The 16,371-nt window shown below is 32.5% G+C and overlaps 3 protein-coding genes across 5 annotated transcripts in view; 1 reads left to right on the plus strand and 2 right to left on the minus strand.

Moving 5' to 3' along the window:
- Positions 1-4,511, minus strand: part of LOC130903479 (ADP-ribosylation factor-like protein 4A) — a 79,854-nt gene extending 75,343 nt beyond the window's left edge. Inside the window, exon 1 of the mRNA XM_057815595.1 lies at positions 4,332-4,511. The gene's annotated coding sequence lies outside the window, so the exon portion shown is untranslated. The remainder of the gene's footprint in view (positions 1-4,331) is intronic.
- A 566-nt stretch (positions 4,512-5,077) lies between these two features.
- The window catches only part of LOC130903462 (cuticle protein 70, isoforms A and B-like), a 50,819-nt gene continuing 39,525 nt past the window's right edge, over positions 5,078-16,371 (plus strand). For all 3 annotated transcript variants that reach the window (XR_009060746.1, XR_009060745.1, XM_057815567.1), the window contains exon 1: positions 5,078-5,448. The gene's annotated coding sequence lies outside the window, so the exon portion shown is untranslated. The remainder of the gene's footprint in view (positions 5,449-16,371) is intronic.
- On the minus strand, positions 5,452-16,353 carry LOC130903460 (methanethiol oxidase-like). Its single transcript, XM_057815564.1, has 9 exons — positions 16,191-16,353; positions 12,755-12,921; positions 12,518-12,703; positions 11,205-11,364; positions 8,678-8,984; positions 8,529-8,623; positions 8,358-8,474; positions 6,991-7,330; positions 5,452-5,667 (listed from the first exon to the last, which is right to left on the minus strand). The coding sequence occupies exons 1-9, from the start codon at positions 16,201-16,203 to the stop codon at positions 5,619-5,621; spliced, it is 1,434 nt and encodes a 477-aa protein (XP_057671547.1). The 5' UTR covers positions 16,204-16,353; the 3' UTR covers positions 5,452-5,618.

Raw genomic sequence — 16,371 nt, forward strand, 5'->3', positions numbered from 1 at the left:
AAATTTTTCTATTTACTATTAAAAAACGTAATAAAACATGCTCTAACAGCCTCCCGTAGTTCATATTTGCTGTGGCGCTGCAGTCACACTCGGAGCGAATACAGCACACAGTATGAAGACGCCATGTTGTTTAGTATTTGTGTGACAGTCATCAATAGTAAATGTTTTCAGTGGATTTGTGAAGATGTAAAAAATTTGTCATCGTTATGTAATAATTTGAAAAGCCTTCGACCAACCAAATTGGGTAGCAAATTTTCATCGAAGCTGTAAGCCCTGCAAAGACCAGCATCGGAGTGGTCGACCAAATGAGGTGACGACTCCAGAAATGAACGTTCGGTTTAGCTTTTTTAAATGGATTTATGAATTAGACGAAACGAGACTACTTCTTGATTGTGACTACTTCATTTCATACAAAAATAGATTTTACCCGAGCCATCGGACATACCAGATAAAAAAATAAGGTTAATCTTATTATACTCGAGTAGATCGAGTGGTGCCAGCCTTGTGGAGATGCCTGTGGATATTGATCTTGAACTTCTGTAGGTTGTGGTGCTCTGGAAAGACGTTTCTTGGTAGCTGATTCCACAGGCTTCCACAGTCCCGAAACATTAGCGTTATGGGCGTCTGCAGGCGAATTTGGTGTTCATGAATCAGGTCAACATGTCGAGTAGTTCTTGCAAATACTGCTCTAGCAGGGATTATGTTGGACAGCTCGGAAGCTTTTCTTCTATGCTCTAAGCTGACCAAGTTTCTGGTCAACTCTGGATCGCCTATAAGTCCACAATCTTCATAGTATTCTTGGGAACCGAGCACCAATTATGCGAGCAATACTCCAAGCTAGTTAAGTTAAATGTACTTAGAAAGCGAAAACGGCACGACTTCACATGAGGTCATGAGGCCTTATGTTTTAAACAATTTCAGATAAATTCAACATAAATATGATATTTCAAACAGAACTTTTAATCGTCTTCTATGTTTTCTCGCAATTTTTCTCATTTAAACGTCTGAAGAGGTTTCAGGTATGATCCCGTATGACTTTTTTGAAAACGTGATTTTCACTATTATATTCACAACACATATGGGTGATTCCGTTCTAACTGTGATTTTTTGTATTCAAAATTTCAAGATTTTAAAATTTAACTTTTCTAACTTTTTTATGCATATTATTCATCTATTTTACTGTAAAAATAAAACTCTAAGAGGAATTTACTACAACTTCAAAGTATCACGAGCAAGACACAAATGTCGGATTTTGAGTTCCACGGTACTGACTCATTTATCCACGGTACTGACATGGTAACTTAAGATATTAAACAACAAGTGCATCAATTTTCCTCAGTTTGATCATAAACATTAGAATTTATAAGGTAATTAGTTTAAATCATTTGTTACGACAAAAAAAAATTAATAATTTATCGGTAAATTCTAGGAATGGACATGACACGGTACTGACATTCAAGTGATGTAGTATAAGTTTTCTTTAAGTGGCAAGTTATATTGTATAAAAATAATGTTTAAATATCTTAAGAATTATTCAATTAACACAAAATTTTTATTAATTGATTATTAATTAATGACTAGTACAAAAAAACAATACAGGACATTGAATATCACAGTTAGAACGGAATCACCCATATATACTTGTTTCCTTTTATAGACAATATATTTTGAGTTCCTTGTTAAGGAAGTAACGAAGTAGAAAATTAATATTTTTCCATTTGTGATATAATTAATACAATAATATAAACTAACTGTCGATACATTCTTTTACAAAAGATAAATAATTTATGTTTATCGGTACTTCGTGTTTCGATATTATTCTGGCGATTTGTCAGTTGCATCATTTCTGCAATCGGTCTCGGTTGGCAGCTTTATGGTTAACGACTAGTTAACATTTTACTAAATTTGTTGCTTACGTAAAATGTTTGTTTTATCATCTGTAAACAAATTAGAATTACCGAGTGAAAACTATCTACTAAGTTGTTCGTTTAAGTTACAAGTCGAATAAACTCGGAGTAATAGATATAGAAAGATTTATTATACTATGTAGTTTTATTCTGAAAGAAGCAAAAAATACGGCGAAAGTAAAAAATAACACAAGATCCTTCCATATTCAAAGGACTCCCAGGACGTACCAGTGTACTGATGCGCAACGCATCATTATTCGTTTTTTGGTCAAAGATAATGTGAAATCCACGGATTTCGAGCAATAAGGGGATTAGTACCTCTCCGCTTTCCGAAAAAGCCGAGAAGTGGTGGCAAAGTTGCAACATACACGGCGCGCCAGAACAAGCGAGAACGTAAGGGTTGTAGAAAAACACATTTTGGAAGACCGACGCGGTACTGTACGCGATATAGCTGATTGATTTTGGCATCAGCGTAAATAGTATTGAGTAAATAATTCATAAAAGCCTCGGTTACCGAAAAATTTCAACCAGATGGGTGCCAAGAATTTTGAGCATAAATTCACACGCTGGGAACTTTGCACTCGTCTCCTACAGCGGTATGAAGAGGAAGTAGATAATCTATTGCACCGAAATTTCACCACAGACGAGACTAGGGTGTTATTTACCGTGTTTTGGGACATGTGAGGAAAATGTGACCAATTAGGTTGGAAAAATATTATTATAATCGCTATGCGACAATCATTTATTTAGTCCATTGAAAGAAGCACTAGGCGGAATGCGATTCGAAATGCGGAGGTAGTATCATCATTCGTGCGCGAATGGTGGCGAGAAAAGCCGAGAGATTTTTAAGAAAAAGGCATCAGAAAGCTTCCGGAGTGGTGGCAAAAGTATGTAAAATCTGACGAACACTATCTAGGAAAATTTTTCATAGAAAAATTCCTGTTTGTATTAATATTACCCTTATAGCTGTAACAAATGCATCTGCAGTCTACAAATCAAAAAATATCGCTTCAAATATGCTTCGAAGAACGTTGTTAGCAAAACTCTCACTTGATTTTGGTTGCCATTAATCTAAAAAATTCCACGAGAAACAACAATTTTTATGTCTAATTGTCAAGATTGTTGTGGTTTGATTTTTATGCCAATTTCAAGAAATAAACAAAATTTTTTTACGTTTTCGCTAAAAATTCGATGTAGCATTACAAGGTAAGGATGCTACAAATTCTCCTAATTTATTCATCAAATTTTTGTGAGTTCGCGTTGAATGAACTTTTTTTAACGCAAGTATTCAATCACCACGCATTACTCAACACCATCCATTTTGATAATGAGATGTGACTCTTCGAAATCGAGTTGGACTGTTACTATAGGCACGCTTCAACAGGTTCAAAATTGTCGTTATATAAATAATAAATAATTGAGTCAGAGGTGGAACAAAGCGAATAACTATATACCAGTGGCGTAGACAAGTCAAGCCCAACCAACCTTCATGGTCCTAAATGAATAAAAATATATAGCGAAGAATATAATCCAGTCATCCGATAATAAAAGTCAGATAAAAAGATAAAACTATTAATTGATTTTGCAAAAACGATATTTTGGCAAAAGTAAATCCAAAATAGACAATTATAACTATTAAAAGTACGGAATCGCATACAATGATTATTATACATACACATCAAACACCCAAACTACTTTCTTACATTGTACTTTGATGGTTTTCGCTGTGCTTCTATTTTTAGAATATTTCAATCATTTCTATATTTATAAAGAGCATTATCTTCATTCTTAAATCCAAAACAATAAAATTCACCATGTTCCCGATTTAACTTTTTGATACTTTATTGCAACAAGTTGACAAAACAGATTTAATAGAACACAAAAATTCCATTTATACAAAAGTTGATACACATCAATCATTAATCCTAAAATAGAATGTAATATAAAACAGGCTAAATATACAACAACAACCTTTTATTTATTTTCAATAATAAGCAGATCTTCATTGACATATGTTTTGAATATAACTTATTTCTGAAACGTCTTGTTGTGTATATGAGATTTAAATAAAAATATAGATGAGGTTTATGAATCAAATTTTTTGTATTCAATAGTCTTATAATACCTTTTTGAGTAATTCGTGCTGATTTTACATTAGCATGTTCCAGTATAATTAAAGGAGAATCAATAACAAATCTACCTTCAAATTTTTACATGGATCAATATTCTGGTTTTCTTTTGATTTTACGTAACTACTTAATTTGAATTAGAAATTTTGTCAACTCAGCTGACAGTGTCTCGTAAAATATTTAACTTGCAGTACAGATTTTATTGATTTTGACAACACTGACCAACATTTACAAAAAACATATCTACTACTCAATAGACTGGAAATCGGCAATAACAAAAAATGTCTGTACTTACTTATAATGAAATAAATGAGTGAACAAAAACAACAAGAGATCACTAACACTAGTTGATTAAATAAACTGTCACAAAGAGTTATTTACTAAATTTAAGAGGTCACAGAAAAGGTCAGTCAAAATTTGATCAAATCCTACACGTACAACACATCCTTCCCTTACCAATACATTTTATCAACTGACAAGAAAATTACCGAAAACTCAAACATTAATCGTTAATTTCTAGCAATCGATTATGCATCGATACAATCATCGATTCTTTTAAATCGTAAAACAATTGTCTATATCTATATTTTAGTAATATTTTCCTAATAAACCAGTATTTAATTTAATAATAATTCAAACTACTTTTAATTAAATTGGATTGAGCTATGACATATAATTGCGGTCGATTATAGTTTGATAGTTCTTAGATAGTATGCAAAGTAAAAAGTTTCATGTCTAAGATATAGGCAATATGTTGAACTGCTAGAAGTATTGTGTGTTGCTTATACATTGGTGCACATCATACCCAAAGTGATATTATATCCTTCAATAAAACTCGATTTCTTTTCAATTTTTCGTAACCTACTCCTTCCACCAGAGATTATTTCTAAAATTGGTACAACTTTGCAATATAAAATCATATATATTCAGCAGTATAAAATTACCATGTCTATATACTTTATATATATTAATCATAGGCAACCAATTATACTTTTATTACCATTGATATATATACCATTGAACCCAACCAATTCAGACGTTATCGTCTTTTATAGCCTATGATAGCTGCTATCCGCCACTATAAATGCTAAGTTATCATAAAATGTCTCTAGAAAAGATTCGGTACCTTTGATAAATGGTATTTTACGCGCCGTTATGATGTAACGCCATCTCCACTTGTAATTGAAAATGAAAATTTACTAGAATGAGAAGTTTGTATAAAAATATTGGGTTAGTTTAGAAAGTTTTACAATTTTTAACTGTTAATTCATCCTTATTGCAATTTTTTCGCGAATTATTCCACTTGAATAATATTGTATTCTACCCGAATGCAAAACTATGGAAAGTTTTGTTTCAAATATGTAAATAGATGTGTAATACATGCAATATGAAGATACTTGGATTTAATAAAGGTATGGAATATATGAAACTTGTTTATTTATATTTATTTCCGAATTAAAATAGATGGTATGATATGTAACTAAATTGATTCATATTGTGAGGAGTATAATAGAATAAAATTTGTTAGCTATTACACATTTTTTCATATAAATAATTATGTGTAAATGTTTGAAAAGCTTCGTCAGTCCTCAGCCAACCAAATATCGGATGTACAGTCTCCACCGGGGTACCTGTTAAATTAATTTCATATTAAGTGAGAATTTTTTTAAGATTGAGTGCGATTTAATATTGATCTAACCTAATTTATCTATATCGAACAATTCCTTCCATATCTACAAATTTTATACATTCTAATCTTGCCACGTTTTGTTTTGTCTAAAAAACAGTGTTATCACAGAGAAATCAAAGAGTCAAAAAACTAACCAAATCCATTCAATGCCCTTCACTCATTGATGGTTTGTGATAGCAACAAAAAATGCAGGTTCATAGTAAATAAAGTTCCTGTATTGAAAAGTTTGACCCTCGTCTCTTTTTGTAATTCCATTATTAATGTCTATAAATTTTAGTTCCTTCATAAAACTTTATATATCCCAATAGTCAATAACATTGTTCGAAAATTTGAACAGACCACTGTTTCGCACGCTTCTCTTATTGGAGCCGCCATTAATTCCTCAGCTAGAAGCCAATCAATCGAGTGGACGATCGGTCTGATAGTAAATAGTAAAAATCGCTACCGGGTGATACAAGTTTGCACTTTATAGGAAAAGTTTTTCAAGGATTCGTTTCGAACGCTTTTTAACACCATCTTCTTTAAAAGACGCTAGCTAGGAAATTTGGAAGATTTTAAATTAGGTTACATCGACATAAAATCGCATCTAGTATCTGTAATTCGTGTTTTGTAAGAGAGTTTTTGGATACTTTCTATTTTCTAAAATCAATAGTTGTACTTATATGTTATTTTAAAATGTATACAACCATTTTGTCTAAAATTTTTGATTATCCAAGTGATGTAAATGATGTAAGAAGTACAGTCAGAATAATATTTAAAGTATTAATTCACTAGTTGGGAAAAATTCTGTTAGAAATTGAACTGACAACAAAATATTATAAAATGAAATACTTGAGAAAAACTTACAAAAAATTTGAAAAAAATTTGTCTGATTGTCTTTGCCAATGTCCAAATGAATTTGATAAAAAGTACTTTCAATGAACTGCACTTTTTGGGTTTGAAACTCTTAATTTCTTCCATAATTCGAGAGAAAGTTACTGATTCAATATCTCATACGTAATAAGGTTTTGTTTGCCATTCAAATTTTACTCAAGGGAAAGTTTGGTGATTCTTATTTTGATTTGTTTGTTTCTACGAGATCATTTTGAATATTACATTTAGCTACAATTGGTAATTTGCACATTATCAATAGCTTTAAAAGTTTTTAGAGTATAATGTCCTTAATTCATTTCTATTAATATTTTCTGTTATCTAAATGATTCAAGTTCAAATAAGGAATTTATTCACTATGCTTTGTATTCTAATACATAGATTTGATACAAACCTGATCTCATGAGCTAATAAAGGTCCATCAGGCCCTTCTCCAAAATCAACTAAGAAGTTTTCATCTAATTTCATACCCCCATTCTCAGTGTCTATATCAATTTTTAGCATTATTGTTCCCTTCTTAACTAAATCTGGATAAAATTGTCTATCCCAAGGTGATAAGAGGCTAGAAGTCACATACAATCTTTTACCGTCTAAAGAAAGTTGTATCATTTGAGGACCTCCTTCGAATCTTTTACCTTTAACATAAACTGGATCTGGCTGTCTTTCAAGTTCTTTATCTTCGATTACTTTTATAGTCGAATCGGAAAGAATTTTACCACCCAAGAATAATTGACCTTAAAAAGAGTTTAAAATTTACTCTAGAAATTAAAAAAAAAGTATTGAGATAGGCAACGCTGTAAAATGAAATCGAATTGAGTCGCTAGAAGTTGAACGTTACCGCATTACTGCGTTTATGCCAAAAGAAGGTTTTCCCAAGTAAATCTTAACAATCATGTCCTAAAATCACGATGTTGGAGGGAGAAAAAGCTTAGACTCAAATAGCAATTATTCATGCAACTCTACCGTGTTTACAGATTTAACAAATAAATTAAATTCTGTGGCAATGTGTCTCCAAAAAAGTGATTCAGATTCGGACTGAATAAATTAATTATTTTATTTTATTTTGTGCTAGAGTTTTAGTAAATTTTACTTAGGCACTTATTGTTCATATTTTTGTAAATGAATCGAATATTCCTGCTTGTATTTTCTACTTTTATTTCCACTCTACCTCACGATTTCAGCTTCTAACCTCTGTGAAGACACTTTGCCTTCTGTGCTTCTCTAAGGGCTTCTCAGAAAAACCTGAAAATCTGACAATACATATTATGGGATCTAAGACGAGTGGAGAGTCAAGAATTACGCTCACTATAAAACCAACCAAGAGATTATACTGAAATACAGAGTGGACAGAATATTATTGATGTTACTAGACTACTAGGCATCAAAAGGTCCACAGTAGGCACAATCTTAGCCAAGAAAGATATCAAGAAAATGAATAAATGAAGTTGGTTTCTGCCTGGCGGAAGCTGTGTTCATCCCTCGTTCGAGGTGACGAAGGTGATTCGAGTTATACCCCAAAAGTAACGATGAAACTGCGGGAGATCTGAAATTGGAGGTAAACGAGGATCACATTAAAGAACTCCAAGAAATCTTGAATGAAGAACACCAAGAAACTCAGCGAAATGTGTTTCCTTTTGAAAAAGAGATAGACGACATCTGCTTTTAAAGATCTTTTGGTTGTGGTGTGTTGTGGTTGATTCAATATTATTATATATAGAAAAGTATACGGAAATTATAGGATTTACTAAATATAACATCTACCTGTGAGTTTAGGATGAGCTCTATCAGTTATGTCGTATTGTCTGACATCTCCATGTAGCCAGTTATTGAAGTATAAATATTTGTCATCCAATGATATTAGAATATCAGAAATCAGACCTGTAACAATTTTAAGGTGCTTATTATTTAACAAAATGAGGAAAAGTGATATACCTTGTATATAAGGAGCAACCCATCCTGTAACTTTTTTCGCAGGAACATCTACAACTTTATGTGCTGCCCAAGTACCATCTTCTTTTTGGTAAAATCTAAATATACAGTAATAGAAATAAAAAGAAAAATCTCTCAATAATAATACTCACCTATAAATATTAGCGTCAATAGCACACCCGACATATCCCTGAGGTTCTTTTGGGTTATGTAAAAACCTAATTTCCAACGGAGCAATACCTTCTTCTCCCAAATTAATACTTTGTATTAGTTCCTTCTTTGTCCACGAAAAGAAGTTGATACTACGCCCATAACGATCAGGTGCGGTATCAGAAAAATCAAAACCTCGCTTAAATAATTTAGGAGCCCCCCATTCTGACGACACCATCACGTCGAAATAAGGTTGATACCAAAAATCGTAATTAAAATACGGCGATTGCTTGCCATTCATCCAAGTTCCTAAAGAAAATAATACGAAAACTTGTTTTAACGACATTGCTGCGTCCAAGTATTCTTTGAAGATTATGTACATTTTAGTGTTTAAATCTAAAGAAACAAATTGAGTTTTTTGATGAATTTTATTACTTTTAAAACACTAAATATTCGTAGTCGGATCAGAGTAAGCGAAAATTAGATAAGAAAACTCAAATATAGTTTGGGACTGTTCAGATCCATAAACCACTATGAGTGAGAGAAGAGACACTTATTCAATGCAATAATATTTTTGGAACTCTCAAAAGTTGAATTGAATTACAGTACTAAATCTACAGCATACTTATGCGTTTGTTTCTCAACTTATGTATTGATTTCATTGGAGAAAGTATATTTGACGTTATTGAAGTGATTTTATTGAGTGATAAAATTGTAAACTCATTCGAAAGCAACTTGCCGGAATCCATTTTCTATGCAATAATGAATAGCAAAGGTTTAATAAACACCAGTGGAAAGTCTATACTGCGAATCAGGTAAACCATTCTTAAAAAAGAGAAGAATATTTCTGAGCTTTACGTATGCAGCCAAAGTAAAATCCAATCCTACCATCCAAAATTGCTTCTCCAAGAAATTCCCAAACCTTTCTATGCTAGAATTAGATCATATCTAAGCGAATTAAATTTCTTCCTTCTTGAATGCCTTTTTATCGAATTTTCTCAGACTCCACCATGGACAATAAAAAGCATCAAATTCATTACCCAGCTTACCTCGACAAACATCACACCAAAAGATTCTTTAGTAAAATACTCGATGAATACAAAACTTTGTACATACTTACACGGACGCATCGAAATCTCAACGTGGTACGGATATGGCTATCATTACACCAACCTCCAGATGTATGCTCAGAGCTCCTCCAACCCCATCCACTTTTCCACTTTCACTGCTGAATTATATGAAATATATCGAGCTACACACATTTCTTCTTCGTCAGACGAACCTAGTTACCTCAAACTCACAGATTCCCTTATCTCAATCGAAACTTTTCAAAATCAAACAGCAACTGCAATACATTCAATAAAATTTTGTTGCATCTTCTCAAATACTGGAATAAAAGGAAACGAACAGACAGACCTCGTCGCTATGGAAGCTGTAAATAGTAGTCACTGACTGACCATGGTCAGTGCTACCGAAAACTCGTATAGACAACGCGTCTCTATCTAGGCCATACGCGACTGACCCATAGTTACTTATTTTATGCTAAACCTGAATCAAATTGACTATAACCTCAAAAACTACCTCAAATGGACCTTGATTATAAATTTATTTTAACAATTATCTGTAGTTGAAATACTAATATTTAACTTGTACTGTTAAAAAAACTTGAATCGCTAATAACAAGTACACTTCGATAAATGTGTCGTAGAATAGTTTAACCAGACTCTAGATAGCTTGAAGATTGTTAAAAAAATGTTCAATTTGGAATAAGGAATACAAAATTTTTTATTTTAGTAATAGTGATCTCGAAGGTGTTAAAAGATATTTTTGTAAGAAGCATCTGGGGAGAGCAAATCAGTAGATCACGGAGACTGAAGATTTACCGAATCTTTTATCAAATTATCATTCAAATGATGTTTACATTGCGGACAAAACTGCTTTATTTTTCTTCCAGATCTAAGGGTCTGTTATGGAGTGAAATGAAGCGGATGACTAGAATAATTTTAAAGGGAGTGTTAAAGAAATCAAACAAGAAAAATTGTCCTCTATATACAACTGGGAAACTGCACTATTTCAGGACATAATTCTTTCAAACAATTTTACCACAGAATAATCAACCACTAACGTCCTTCTAGATATGAAATCTACACGTAGAGTTTATATCGGTCTCCGAATGCCAAGATACCGATGTTTTTGAAGGAATGATGCTGAAAGTTCTAATAAAGAATTGGACAAATTGCTATGAAACAATCCAACTTTTGAGACTTTGTGGCAATTGATGGCGATTATAGCCAACAGTTTTTTTGATTATTGTGATCCCTATTTCTTTTTATAATATTTCTGAAATTGAAAAGCATATTTGAAAATATATGATATAATGATTTTGAGTAACCTTTTTCGATGAGAGTACTCTTCGAGCGAGTATAATATTGAATTTTCGCTTATCCAGGTTCGACTATTTATCCGAAATTAAAGGAGACCCAACAAATGACCTTATCATAAAGCTATTGAGGATAAAGAGTAATTTACCTTTCACTTTAAAAGTTTCTGCATCTATAACGATGAAATCTGATTTGGAGTTACCTACATTGTCACCCAAAACCGAAATCATTATCTCTCCATTTGGTAAACAATGTGCTGTGTGGGGAGTACTACAATTGTATTTTCGTAATTCTTTTCCTTCGATGACCTACATAAAATTCATAAAGTGGCTTTAACAACTTTTTTTTTAGATAAGGAATACTGATTATTCGCTTTATTCGAGACTGATATTAGCTTAGGTTAAGAAGTTTCTAATGGAATGATTCCGCGTATGTTCATGTGTCCAATTCAATCTAGATTGGAACTATTGCAAAAAGATCATCATCTTGTCCAATAGCCAAACAGCCATTAGACACCTAATGACGCTAGACTAGATAATGCAGCGTACAGATTCTGTTGGGCAGAAGACGACACCTCTATCCAAATCAGACACTATGGATTTCCAGAGCTCTACACCTAGGAGCGTATAAAATAGAAAACAAAGATCTCTGGCAGCTATGGCCATTCCATTCAGCTGTACACAGTTGCCTTATGATTATAGGAAGTTATAGGTTAAATCATAGTTGGCTGTGGCCAGTATCCGAAGAGAAGATTCGGATCTGGCCAGTATACGATGTATATTTCATCCGTATAAAGTAGTGTTGAAGGGGACTAGGTTTCAATTTTCCTCCGAGTGCTTTGATGATATTGACTCCGTATTCTGTCCACAGTACCATTCAGATCTCCCGTCTAATTAAGAGTGTTCTTTCCGAAGCAGACACGCTTTCAGTGATAGAATGTCTAAAGACGATATCTCAGTTGTTAAAGCATTGAATGTCATCCTCCATTTTCTGCGTCTGCTAATTCCCTCAGGAGATTTTGGAATTGGATTTTGGGTGTGGCAAATCTCGGGGGTAATGCGGAATCCTAAGCAAATAATTAGAAAATGTAATGGCTCTCTTTAAAAAGTTATTTCGAAAGATACGGAGAAGTGAATTTTTCAAGCGAATTTTTGTTCAACATGAATTGATTATGCAAAAGTAAAATTAGGTTATGACAGTTCTGCATAATGTTTCCATTAATTTTTGGTACAGATTTCGTAAATAAAAATCTTTGCGAAGTCCACGAGAAACAATAATTATAATAGATTTGAAAATGTATTAGACTATCCGAATCGATCTGGTTGTGCTCGAGCAACTTAACATAATATAAAGGACACACTTTATATTAAATGAGCTTATTCACTACAAACCTATATTACCCAATATCTGCCTAAATTACAAATATTTCTTCAAAATTTCTTTACTACTTTTATGTGTTACCTTGTAAAATTCAGGCTTTCTTGGATTTTTTCCAACATCCACTACATATATTCGGTCTGATCCTATTGCTGGTAGGATCAGTTTATCTCGTACCAGCCCGTGGCAGTTGTGGCAACTAGAACAGATATTCCATCCGGAATGGTGTAATTCGTCACCTTTATTACCAGTCCTTAAACGGTGAATTATCTAAAAGAAAATAGAGGAAATCTTGTATTCCACCCCAGTTTACTTACTTACTTGACAATAAGTCGACGATTCTGGATCTACATCAACCGTGGCTAAGAGGTCCGTTTTATCATCTCCTTCGTTAGGATTAATACAAACTACATACAGAAGTTTTTCTTTTGATCCGTATTTCATTGCATCCAAAGGACTGGCATAACCTGGACCGCATTTCACAGAACCTAACCAAAATGTATGAATGAAAATTTGTAGTTGTCTTGAGAGAAGCAGTGACAAGTTTAAACCAGTTATTATAGCTTCTTCAGTAAGGTCTTGTTTACATCCTGATAATGCCACGGTAGAAAAGATAAAATTATTTCAGGGAGAAAACTTCTAAAATGCTTTTAATCACGGATTCTCCATTGCTTTGTTTTCAAGGTTTGGTTTTTATAACTAGTATGTGAGAATTTATTGCAGCCAAGTCTTGTTCGACTGATAGATTAGTATAGTATAGTAACAGAAATATAATGGACGCATCCATTAAGCAATTCATTTTAACCTAGAATACTATAGTAGTTGTGCTATATGTACGAGGATATATTGAAAAATTCTTAGCCTACTATAGAACCAAACAAAATTTCAATGTCAACATATTTTATTACTCATCATAATCTCCTCTTAATTGCAAACCAGCTTTTATTATCTCCTCGTTCGAAGAAAATTTACGACCTTTTAAATTTTTTTTTTCAGTTGAGGAAAGAGATGATGGTCGGACGGAACCAAATCTGGTGAATAAGGGGGGTGTTCTAGTAATTCAAACCCTAAATCACGAATTTTTTCATGGCAACATGAGATTTGTGTGCAGGGGCGTTGTTCTGCAAAAACAAAACACCTTTGGATAGCTTTCCGCGTTTTTTCTCTTTAATTTTTTCTTTGGTTTTATAGTAGGCTAAGAATTTTTCAATTTATCCTCGTAATTAACAGTTATCATTGGTTGACCATTATCTTCTGTAATTTCCGCCTCTTGATACAATGTTAAAAGCAATAATACACATTTATTTTTTCTTGGTATGTACAGACCAAAGTTTTACTGTAGTCAAAACAAAACTTTGAAGATTTATTATTCCTGCCTTTCATTTCTAATAACTCTGGAGGTATCTCCTTATTTTTTCTTATTGTACCTAAGATTGTTAGTTTATATGGCTCTTTTAAAAGTTCATCGGCAAGTCCCACTGAAATGAATCAATTGTCCATCGTGACATTTCTATTGCTGTCGTAAAGAGATTTTGTCAGTTCCTTGACAAATTAATTTGCTATTGGTAGTACCATCCGTTTCTGTTCCTTTGTCTAAATATTGACAGCCGTCAACTAGGTATTTTGATGAGGAATCATGTAGCAATACAATTTTGATATCATACTAAGAGGGCTTGTTAGCCATATACATTTTAAATGTACACCTGTCACGAAATCCCAGAAACTGCTCGTCTATGGTAAGATAGGACGTGTCAATGAATATTTCTCATAATTTATGTATATGTGCAAAAGGATCATATTGTTTTCTTTCTTCTCTAGTCTTTTTATCATCAAATCTGAGACAATTAAGTTGAAACGTTCATAACCCATGCAAGCTTTATAAAATGAACCTGAAATAGTTGAATCGAACATGCGTTTGGCGTTGAGATGATTATCAAACAAATTATAAATTTCAAACAATCGATATTCATTCAGCAACATTCTTTTATAAAATTTTTTATTCATAAATTATCGATAACTTTAAGAAACAAATATTTCTCTTTAGATTCTGATTTTTTTAAAAATCATACATATTGACAATAAATAATTTAAAATTTTAGCGGATGGTTAAATTGTTGTGCATGATCCACCATTCCGTTGCAGTGTGGATCGAAAACCATAATCATATTTTGTAACATTTCAATCGATATTCTGTAACGCCACTTACTTAGAAAAATCCCAAAAAAACTCTAAAGTAAGTACCCCTATGAAAGAAACAAAAAAGTTAATATTTTATTAAAATAATTTATTCTTGAAAGGCTATATTTCACTATACTAGGCACATCGAATAGTCCATTTCATCTTGAATGTTCGAGTGGCATAATGAGAGACTTTAATTCATTTCCGCGTCATTTCAGCACTTATTATGTTTTCACCGTAAACATCCTCGATTTGTCGACGAATATTAGCTATTTGGAAGCATTAAGTACTAGGAAAACGTATTATAGCTCATACAAATAGATATACAGACGATGGATTGAAAGAAAAGATTTAAAATTCTAACTCTTTCTTCCTTATTCATCTTTGAACCCGTTTGCCTAATTCGTAAGCACGCTTCTCCAAGTTCAGAAAGGTCGTTGCACGGCTATCCTCTAAGGAACGCGGAGCACGACCTTTACTATCTACTTCACGTTCAGAAATAGTTAAGGGCTCAATATTTTACAATGCAAAAAATGTACAATCACTTGCCAATCGAAATCATCTTTTCCTGCGTTCTGCAATAATTTGAGGGCATATTTACTATAAAGTGTCTTCTACTCTGTCAACGACTTCTATTATAATAATATTCAATTCCAAACATGCAGCATACTGGTTTAATTTTGTTACTTTTTGTGGTTTTCTTCTATATAGAAATTTTATTGTATTTGTATCTTTATTTAGTAATTTTTATGTTTGTTTTTTAGTTTTTACAAGCTTTTGTCTACAAATTGTCTCCCGAATTGTCTCTCTCTCTCGAATGGTTCCGTAATAGGACATGTGGCTAAGTGCTTTAAAAACAGCTTATGTTCTATTTTTATATTTTTGTCATTTTTGTTGAAATTTACTCTTCATATCAATAGTTTTTTGTGCCTTGAAATCTCTGTAATTCTGTAAAACTTGTTTCTTTAGGAGTTGGTTAAGAATTAGACATTCATCTTTATTCATTTCTAGTTTCTCTAATACAAGCCATCACTGTATCAGTTGTAACTTTTTTATAAACAAATTTCAGTTTGTATGTAGCATATAACCTTGATTATAAATATGTATAAATCGTCGGTGTTGCAGGTTTTAAAAATAAACAAAAAAATATATCCCCAAGCCGAGAAGAGCCGTTTTCACTTATATAAAGCTCTCTTTTCGTTCTCTTCTGGTCAACAGTCGATCGCTTTTCCTTCTATCAGCTAGGACAATATAACCCCACGCAACCACCACAACCTCAGCCTTGCAGAGGAGCAACTCCTATATATCAGGGACAACTCCAACACACCTTTCTCCTATAAAAAGTCTCCCTTATCTTACCTAAAAATTTTCCAACGAATCTCTCTAATATGTATAAAATATTTACATAAATCTTGTACTACTAATAATACTAAGTATTTAAACCCAGATGATTTGATATATCTTCTTCATTATAAAAAAAATTATATACATAGAAACAGAATGTTCTTTTTGTTCATTAAACAATCAAACTGTTTTTAGACTTTAGGTAGTTTAGTCTAAGATAAGAATAAAAACTCACTGGGTTTCTCCATATTGCTTGCTGAAGGTCACTGATAGACTGAGTGTTGTTTATTAAACATATTGAATTGCGTTCTGATTAAAACTCACACTCCTTTCTGGTTCGATTCACTGTTTTTTAATATGTATACTTTTGAGTTAATCAGAATAATGATTTGTAGGTTTTTGAATATTAAAAACAA

Source organism: Diorhabda carinulata, chromosome 2 (assembly GCF_026250575.1).
Source record: "Diorhabda carinulata isolate Delta chromosome 2, icDioCari1.1, whole genome shotgun sequence".
Classification (NCBI taxonomy): Eukaryota; Metazoa; Arthropoda; class Insecta; order Coleoptera; family Chrysomelidae; genus Diorhabda; species Diorhabda carinulata.